At 51.9% G+C, this 9,792-nt stretch overlaps 1 protein-coding gene across 2 annotated transcripts; it reads right to left on the minus strand.

Annotated features, from left to right (window-relative positions):
* Positions 1–1,771: 1,771 nt before the first annotated feature.
* SEPT5 (septin 5) lies at positions 1,772–9,569 on the minus strand. Of its 2 annotated transcripts, none has more exons than XM_010021943.1 (10): positions 9,473–9,569; positions 8,878–8,964; positions 8,195–8,318; positions 7,897–8,031; positions 7,139–7,256; positions 6,689–6,790; positions 5,742–5,838; positions 4,401–4,536; positions 2,489–2,591; positions 1,772–2,150 (listed from the first exon to the last, which is right to left on the minus strand). In XM_010021943.1, exons 1-10 carry the CDS (start codon positions 9,480–9,482, stop codon positions 2,094–2,096), a joined length of 969 nt encoding a protein of 322 aa, XP_010020245.1. In that variant the 5' UTR covers positions 9,483–9,569; the 3' UTR covers positions 1,772–2,093. The 2 variants fall into 2 exon arrangements, with proteins under 2 accessions (XP_010020245.1, XP_010020246.1); XM_010021944.1 differs by having other exon boundaries at positions 2,094–2,150; positions 2,489–2,593; positions 4,367–4,536; positions 9,473–9,567.
* Between the last annotated feature and the right edge of the window lie 223 nt (positions 9,570–9,792).

Consider the following 9,792-nt stretch of genomic DNA (forward strand, 5'->3'; position numbering starts at 1 on the left):
TTCAGGCTACTCCCCTGCTCAAGTAAGCATATCGCACAAAGAAAGGTTGTATTTCCTCCTTAAGCCCCTTGGTCCTGCACGTTATTGAAGACAAGCTGAACCCTTCCCCTGTCCTAGGCTGGCACTGCCACTGTTGCTTATGAGCAAAATATAGGGGAAAATGAAAGAAAAAAGAATAATTGTTGGACACTGCTCTTGCCCACCTTGTACATTTCTGCCAAGGGGCTTCCATCCTTGCTTTGCCCTTCCACCCTGTGCCAGGGTCTCTGCCCTGCCCCTACACCCCTTGTTCCGGCTAAGCAGGGGCTCTGTACAGTGAATAACTGGAACCAGCCAACCTACTCACCCGCTGGACAAGCCCTGCCATGCCTAATAATGTAATTCAGGGTCTGGCCATTCTTGGCTGACACTGTGCTTCCTACCCAGGTAGATCTACTGGGGAGTCAGTGATGGAGGAATAGATACAAAAGGGGAAAGGAGACAGAGGAATCAGGCTGGAAGCCAGAGAAGCTGAAGCGCCCAGCCCATGGCAGCATGCCCTGGAGTCGGAGAAAAGAGCCAAGTGTGTCTCTCACCCTGATTCCCTGCAAGCGCGGCAGTGTGAGTCCTGCCCCATCAGCCACATCACACTCCAGGGCTCTGCTCTGGCTGGACTAAAGTTAAAAATACTGCAGGAAGCAAGAACAGGACAGAAGCTGCTGCCCAACAAATGCTCTTATCTCTGCCCAGCAGATCGACCAGCCTTCCCAGCACTGAGACAGGAAAAGCCCTGGGCCAGGGAGGGGGAGAAGGGCCTAAACCCAGGGGAAGGGTAGAGGAGCAAGTGCCAAGTCTGCTGGGCTGTGCTCAGCCCCATGCAGTGACACTCCTGCACATGCCAACCCCACACCTGCCTCGACAGGCAGCTTGCAGATCTCTGGTACAAGCCTACAGAAACTGCTCCTTTTCTCAGCAGCAGGTCAGAGCCAGCAATGCACTTGTAGGACCTCAAAGCCTGTGGCTAGGGCCCAGCTTTGCATCTGGGGATGGATTTCAGCCCTACAGTTTCTATCCCCTCTGAAGCAGCCCCAACCAAGTGTTCTGGCTGCCACAGTGCTTTTCAGAGCAGATACTCAAGACACACTGCAGCTGGATGACCTAAACCTCACCCAGCTAGCTACTGCAGGACTCTGGGGTTCCTCTACCAACACCTCCAGGCTGCCAGGAGAGGAAACCATGGCTGGGAAAGTGCTCATTCACATCATCTCCTCCTTGTAGGCAACAGTCAACAACTCATCCTCTCTACCAGAAAAGACAAAACTGAGAGCAGTAGAAGATGTTTTCTTCTAACTGACCTCGAGAGACTCAGTCCTGTGCTGCTCAGTGCAAAGATCCTGGAGTTTTTTGATAGGAAAACTAAACCCAACCAACTAAACAAAAAACCCCAGAAAAACCTGGGCAGGAAACCATACAACCACCAGGACCCCTGAGCAGCTCAGTGCACAGAGAAATCCCCAGCCCCAGCTGTCTGGGCCAGAGCTGTCCCCAGGCTGAGGAGCCCGATCAGCACAGGTCAAACTCACAGGAGGATATGGCTGCCTTTGCAATGCTTGTGCTGGCCCCAGACAAGGGGAATGGGGAAGGGGGGGCACAGCACCGCAGTTGGGAGTAAACATTTACGTGCATTGACACAGATAGTCAAGTTCGTACACCAGAGAAACCAGGACTTTAAATACCAGAGCATTCCCAAACAAGAGATTAGTACATGGAAAAGGGACATCTTTTTCTTTTCTTTTTTAGGATGTCTTAGAGACTTCCCAGGCTATTTTCTTTAAAAAAAAAAAAAAAAAAAAAAAAAAAAAGTAAGAAAAAGAAGAAAAGAATGAACAATTATTAAAAAAGAAATACACATCAGTAAACTGTTAAGTGAACAGCCTTCTCCACAATCCAGCTGACCGCAAAGCCAGCACTGCTGCTAATAAATTAGAGGGTGCGGGTGCAGCTCTTGCCCACAAGTCTCTATACAACAGAAAACCTTTTCTAAACGTCCACAGCTCTTGCCAGGCCTCAGATGGTCACTGGGGGATTCCCTCTGCCCTCCGAGTGCCTGCCTTTCATTGATCCTGCATCTGCTGCTGCATCTTCTGCAGCATCTCTTGCATCCGCCGTAACTGTATGAGACACAAAAGAGAAAGTCAAAAAGGGATCTGCTGTGGCCTGAAGATGGTCATCTGCACTGGGCACAGTCCCTTGGAGCTGACAAAGGGATCCCTCGGGTAGTATTAACTCCTGCCTGAGCACAGAGGCATCTGTATCTGAGGTGGAATGGAACCACATTTCCCTGAGAGAGGAAGGCACAGCTTTCACACCCTGTCCTCCACAGCAGGAGCCCACGATGGTAGGAGGCAAGAGTGGGAAGCCCCAGGACAGTCTCCATGAGGAAATCCTGGAGAAAGTCCTCATATTCCAGCTCCAACACCAAGGAGACCAAGGCAGAAATGGCTCTTACCTCCTCATCCTTCATTTTGATCAGCTTCTCTGTCTCAGTGTCTGGTGTTGGGAGAGGCAGGATAGGAATCGGGCTTTCTATCCTGTTGTCCTGAGTCAGCTTGCTAGAGAGATGGAGAGAAGGGAGAAACGCAGTCAGTTATGGCTCAGGCTGGTCGGTGTTGGTGTCCCCGTGTGATGGCTGTCACTCATGACAGCAGACCTGGCAGCAATGCAGCAGCATGCACCCAGCCACGTGGAGGGGCTGTGGGGCAGCCCAAAGGTGCAGGATGGACTCAGGTGAGACCAAAGTCAATGAAAGTTTTCAAAATGAAGCTTGTGGGTAGCTAACAGAGAAAATTCAAAGCAAGCTCACACTGACAGCAAACACAGCAAGGGCTGACATTTCTGACCACCTTCTGTAGCTGCATTGGCTAGCTTAGCAGACATTTACAGACAATTTATCTGGTCTCCTTTGGCTCATCTGGCATCCCTATCAGCATCCCTAAGGCACCATATGCTCACCATGGCCCTTTTCTTTCCAGAGCAATAAAACCAGAGGAGCAGTTTAATCGCTACAAGTCTGATAACTAAGCCTGCCATCATAATCAGGAGGTGGAAGGCATGAAACACACAGGCATGGCACAGCAACATTGTGATGAGGGCTGGGGTGCACATGAGTGCAGGCTGGGAACAGAGGAAGGAGGCGACTTGCTTACAGAAGTCAGAGGACAGGGGGGTAATGACCAAAGATGCCTGCACTGAAACTGAGAATTCAAAATGCCACTTGCAGGCGGTCACCACTTGGAGTCGCCATTGGTTCATTATTGAGTCCATTCCAGTGCATGGAGCTCGTGACCTCCTCCCAAAACGTCTCCCTAGAGGACCCTTATTCCACTGCTAGAAATGGCCACGGTCTGGTTTTATGAGACTTGTTCACTGGCAAGGAACTAACCATGCCTGAGAAACGGCACCAACCAACCTTTTCTTAAGCTGAGTAACTGCTTTTTCATCATGCTCTTCTTTTAATAGATACACAGCCTACCTAAATAGCAGTTGTGACACTTCTCTCAGATCTCTAGCATTTAACATAGTTATTTTGGGACTCCCTGTTCTCACTGTTGAAAAAGACAGGCTCGTCTGCTATGCAGAAGTACCGAGATACACTGTGTGCGAACAGAATGCGCCAACCTGCATGTTTGCACGCATGCAGGACTGCTCCTTGGTGAAGTGCAGCCATTTCTGCAACGTGGCAGCACAGAGCTACCAGCCAGTTCAGGCAGGAAGTGAAGGGGATGGTTTACAACAAATGAGCCAAGACCTACTAAACCTAAAATGCGCCACCAGTATTGCAGTCAATAGAAGCCTGTGAGTGTTCTCTCTTCTATTTTCTGATCAGTGTGACTAAAACCACAGAGAATCAAATGCAATGGGAAGACAATGCAGAGATGTCTTTGGAGATGTGTTAAGAGTATTGCTAATTGCCTGGGCTCTGTTGTCTGAGAAACAACAGCATCCCAAGGGTCATGCTGTCATCTGGACAGAACCACAGACTACAGAATGCCTTCCTCTCTGGCAATGCACACAGCTATCACCCACCGGAGAGATGATTTATCCCGTTCCATTAGGCTGGATTTATTTCACCCACAGCTAGGAAGAGCTCTTCAAAACAATCTCTAGGCTTGTTTCTCAAGATCTACATGGGGAATCCTCAGACAGGAACATGGATTCTCAGAAGCATTCCCACCACAGGTTCAGGCTGAGAGAGACATGCTTGGATTTGCTATTTTACGCCCTAATGCCATTCTCCAGGCTGCAGCCCATCATGTCCCCAGCAGACCCACAGCCTCCTGATGAACAAGCTGTTGTGAGCACAACCCCAGCTCTGCACTGAGACACCCCTGCCACCTCTGGATGAAGCTGTGGGGACCCACCTGGTCATTTGCTGGATGCACTGAGCTCGGTAGTTCTCATAGTGGACATCGCAAGTGACGTCCTTCAGGTCATGCATGTGTGTCCGGATCAGCATGTTCCGCAGCTTCACAAAGTCGCAGTGTGCCTGGTTTTCCACTGGGGAAGCAACAATGGGAGAGTGCTCGGATGTCCCACCTCACAGCCCTCTCCAGGGAGACCCTTCTCATCTCCTAGCACCCACACTGGACTAAACCCCCCACCCAGGGCTCCTTCCGCATTCTGCCCCTGGCCCTGGTGCAGGCCTCGATGATGCTCTGAGCTTCTCAATGCTGAGGCCAGGCTGCTCAAGTCACTGTGTTCCCAGGACTTTTTCTGGGTAAGAGGATCAATTAAGCATATACAGCAGAGCCCTGAAAGAGGATGCTGCTCCCAGGCACATGGGATATCATTGTTATAACCACAATGAGCACAGTCAGTGTGGTTGCTCATCTCCTCAGACTTTAGGACTGACCGAAAGGCCCCTGTAGGCTCCAGGCAGCACTGCAGGACTCCACAGGGTAGTGCTGTGTTCAGCAGCTGTGTGCCTGCTGTGGTGATCTCCATTCACCTCTCTGCAGGGCTGGGGGAAGCCGCTGTGTCAGGCCCAGGTTCTCACAAAGTTGATCCCACTGCCAAATGTCAGCACCCCTACAGGCACAGCCCCCTCCGGACCCAGCGAGAGAGCAGAGCCAGGGCTGGGCAGCTCAAGCAGCAGGCACCAGCCCACGAGTGCACACACAAGCTTTTGGGATCTAAAGCTGCAAGAGCTTAAAGCAATGCACCAGCACGGGGGAGTCAGCAACAGCAGCAAAAGCCATTCCAGGGTTACTCTGCCTAGAAACCTTATGAAACATCTCCCTTTAGAAAGGAAGATAGTAAGGGACAAACACATTGTGCATCAGCACAGCATCCATCCCAGCAACTCCAGCACACACAGGACCAGCAGCAAAGGATGGAATGCAGGAAGGTGTATGATTCGGTTTGGTTGAGGGCAGTGGCTTAGGCAATGCCCAGCCACTCCCCCTAGTAAGAAGCCCTGTCCTTGTGCATTAAAGCCCAGGCATTCTTCCATTCACACTGGAGCCTCTCTTCTTCAGTCTGTCATGGCTTCAGAGGCAGGGTGACTGCTGCATTCCCATAACAGACCTCCTGAGACAGTCTCAGTGCCTCTGTCTCTACCATGCCTTGTCCCCTGCCATGTGCCAAAGGTGTCACAGCCAGTCATGGCTGTGTAGAGGTGGTCTCCCCTGCCATTCATTACAAGTATCTGCCTGTCCTTCCCCCACCCCTGCCTGCCCCTCTCCCAGGCACCACATGCTTACCTTCCACAATGCCCCAAGGGTAGAGCCGTCCACGGACTCGCTGGCCTTTCGCCTCCACCACAGTGTTACTGCCGATGACGGCGAAGGGAGCACTCTCCTGGAATGAGAGGCACTGCTGAGCCCAGCTCGGCCCACGGCTGCCCACAGATCCCTCCTCCATGGGTTTAAACTCAGGATTAAGGAGGCAGGTGCTGGTAGGAAAGGTCTACCCCCACAGGGACATCCACGAGCCAGTTGCAGAAGAAAGCCTAAGGCACTGGTATCTCCCAGCCTGACCTCCTGAGAGAAGCTGTGTCTCTGCCAGTGCCTGCATCCCTTCTTTCCTCCAGAAGGAAGCCAGAACAGAGAGGCTGGGACACCAAGCAAATGGGACAATGAAGGCCACAAGCTTGTCCAGTCAGGGATGCACAGGCTTGCTCCTCTCTGCTCAGGAAGCCAAACCCATTGCACCTCTCTGACAGCAGAAAGAAGGCCACAGTGCATGCACACACAGGGCTGGCTCAGCTTGGGAGAGGTTCAGGCCTGGGCTGCTGGGGCCTCCAGACAGGCCCATATGATCATGTTGTCTCCCCCCATGCAACTAATGTGTCACAGTGGTGCCTCATCACTCACAAATCACTCTTCCTTTCTCATGGAATCACTCAGAAACAGGTGTTTGCAAATACTGTACAACACAGCCTTCATCTGAAACACACAGGCTGGGGAAGACTGAGGAACGACTGACATTGTCTGGTGGGACAGCAGAACTGCCATGTCTTCATGTCACTCGACTTCATGGCAAGGACATCAGCACCTTCTCCAGGCCACCTACCACGTGAGCCAACTTAGGCTGTCCCTTGGGTATCAGTAGCACAGGCCTTTGGCACACGTAAGGCAGCTCTGACTCCTGGAGCAACCTACACACCCATGAGCCTGACTTCCCAGAGCCCGCTGAGCAGGTTCCTTACCTTCAGCTCTCTGTCTTGCTGTTTGAACTCCTCATCTTCATCTGAGTCACACTCAGGAAACTGGTACACTTTAATGCCAAATTTGTCAATTTCTTCCCGGATCTGTGTCGGTGCAAGACAAAACCAAAGGACACAACATTCAGCAATACAGAAATGCTGGGTTTATTCCCTGTTTGTGCTACCATGGGTTTGCTGTAGCCTACAGATGGTAAAAGGATTTGCTGTTTCTTCCAGAGCTGGTCTCTCTGCAGACACCACTTCCCTTCTCCAGCAGAGCACTGCTGCAATCAGATTTGCAGGTACTGTGTGTATATATACATATGCACACACACTATATACATATGTATATATATACATACATATATATAAATATATATATGTCTCCTCCCTCCTCAGCCCATCCCTACCACCACATTAGGTATAAACCTGTAGAAAGAAAGAGCATCTCACCCTCTCTTTTAGCTTCCGGATCTCAGAGGGGATCAGGCAGTCAGCTTTGGCAATCAGGGGCACAATGTTGACCTTCTCATGCAGAGCCTTCATGAACTCAACATCCACAGGTCTCAGCCTGCAGCAGAGATGAGAAGGGACACTATTAGCAAGGACACACTAAGCAGCTTCCCCTCCAGCCTCTCCCACCCACCCAGCATGAAGGGAAAAGGACAGCCCTCAGCTTGATCTGTATCCTCAGGAAAGCTGTCTCAGATTTTAGCCACTGAATGTCTCAGACACAGGCCAGGTATTTATTCTGTTCCAAGGTAAATACTGTCCAGGCCACAGCCCAGAGCCTCCCTCCTGGTGCCCTGTGCTGCAGGCAGCCAATGCGGCCCCTCCAGCTGCTCCAGGCTGGCACGCAAGCCAGCAAGGGTCAGGGACTGAAGGCAGCTCAAAATTCCCTTTCCTACCCATCAGTCAGGCTTAGCTAGACAGGAAGATGCAAGTCTGCATGCCATTATTTCTCCTGATTTCCAAAACAGGCTGCAAGGCTGTCGACACAACAAAGGCCTGGGAGAGATCTGCTCTGCCTGATCAGAGCAGCCTGTCATGCCAGCAACAGGGAGGGAGGTGGTGTGATGCTCAGCTGAGGGAGAGCATCCAGACGGCTCTTCTGTGCCAACAGCCCTACCAACACACGAGTCTTACAGGGCAATCCAAGGGTCTTCCCTCTGGGCTGAGCCACACGCTGGCTGCAGAGTGAGGGCACTCACCCGTGCCCGAAGGGCGAGATGAAGTAGAGGCAGCAATGCACGCGGTTGTCCTGGATGTTCTTGCGGTTCAGGCCACTCTCATCACGGAAATACTGCTCAAACTGCTGGTCAATGTAGTCGGTGATGGGCTTCCAGCTGGGATGGGCAAATCAACCAAAACAAAATCATGTGTTTAACAGGACAGTGTCTCCTAGGCACTATGAGGCAGCATCATCCCCTTCCCACTGCCAGACCCCCTTTCCTGTGAGGAAACAGATGTGGCCAAGGACTAAGAGGAAGGCAGTGGTGGCCTGCTCACCATTCAGTGTTGTTAACAGCATCTCCAAAGCCTGGTGTGTCCACTATGGTCAGCTTCAGCTTGACACCCTTCTCCTCAATGTCCACCGTGTGCTTGACGATCTCCACCGTCTGGTTGATTCTCTCTTTCAACAGGAACACGTGAGTTAAAGCCAGGGAGTAGTGCTGGGGATCCCCACTCACACCCACAACAACCCGGCTCCTTCCTTATCACTGAGCACAGAGTAACATGGGGTTCAAAAACCTGATCATCCTCTAGGGAACCTCAAGGGAGTGGTACTGTGGGAGGCCAGCAGAAGGCAGACAGACTGCGAAGATATGCACAGCTCTGAAGTGCTTGTAGCCCAGCTGTTCTGAACATCTTGTCTAGTCACTTGGGAAGGGGAATCTCTACCACACTCCAGCATCCAATAACAGAAGACAAATCTCAACAACTCAACCCAAAGTGTTAATGCTGCTCTGCAGCTTCATCTTCCCTGTATAGGACAGAAGGGCCCTACAGCCAAACCCCTTTTGCTCAAATACTAGTGCCCCTGTAGCCAGTAAAGGAGTGCAGGGCAACAACAAACAACAGGGCTGGAATCCAGCCAAGCCTGTAGCTGCTACAGGAACCGAAGTACTATTCCTTAGGATAGTCCAGATCTCTAGGCACAAGAACATTCACCCGCTTTGTCCCCAACTTACCCTCTGCATTGAGGAGCTTTCTGTCTTTGTAGAGGTCTGTCAGGAACAGGCTATTCACCAGCGTGGATTTGCCCAGACCCGACTCTCCTAATTGACAGAGCGCAAAGGGGAGGAGGGAGAAGCAAGCGACATGACCCACTAATTGACTTACAAATCAAACTCTGAACAAGGCTTTGAATCCTGAGCCAGAGGAAGTGAGAGAGATGAGCTGTCACAAGCTGTTTATCAGCATTAAATTTTTCAAGCAGTGGGAGGACTTTTGCTGCAAGATGTCTCAATCCTTGTACAAACGTCATCTCCCAGCTCCTCCATGCCCCCCTCCTTCCTTTCCCTTGGACCCTGGCCGGCTCTGCCTTCACCACCCAGACCAGCCACTCTGTTGGAGAAGGAGCTTGCTAGAGTGGGTCATGACGGGCCCATCCCTCCTTGGGGAACTGCAACAAAGGCTGGGGAGCAAAGCAAGATCCGAGACAAGGACCAGACCAGAACAAGGGGAGCATCCAGTTCCTAAGGGAGTACATAAAGGGAAGCAAAGAGAGCTGGTCACCTCCATGCACCCACCGTGTGGCCCAGCCACATCCATGCACAGTCTCACCTGCAACCATCAGGGTGAAGTCGAAACCCTTCTTCACAGATTTCCGGTGGACCTGGTTTGGCAGAGTGGCAAAGCCGACATACTGCTTCTCATGGTCCTGCAGGGCAGAGGTGGGTGGGAGCAGGTCAGGGTGCGCCACCCCTCCTGCTCGAGCCTCACACAACAACAGGGAGTTGGGCTCACAAAGCTCCTGAGGCAGAGCCAAGGGCTGGAGGAGAGGCTGGTCCCTGCCCTGGCAGTGGTGCAGGGCAGGGCACACACATCCTCTACGCTCAGGGACCTCTGCCCTTCCCACAGATGGGCCACCTCCTCCCAGCCAC

This window comes from Nestor notabilis, unplaced genomic scaffold (assembly GCF_000696875.1).
Source record: "Nestor notabilis isolate BGI_N333 unplaced genomic scaffold, ASM69687v1 scaffold17279, whole genome shotgun sequence".
Lineage (NCBI taxonomy): Eukaryota > Metazoa > Chordata > Aves > Psittaciformes > Psittacidae > Nestor > Nestor notabilis.

Bases quoted from the DNA above. Each gene is read 5' to 3' on its own strand.
- SEPT5 (XM_010021944.1), bottom strand. The intron at 8,319-8,877 runs GTAAGTTGGGGA...TCCTGTTGAAAG, and splicing joins AAAGCTCCTCAATGCAGAGG to AGAGAATCAACCAGACGGTG. The intron at 7,257-7,896 runs GTGAGTGCCCTC...TCTCTGCTGCAG, and splicing joins ATCTCGCCCTTCGGGCACGG to GCTGAGACCTGTGGATGTTG.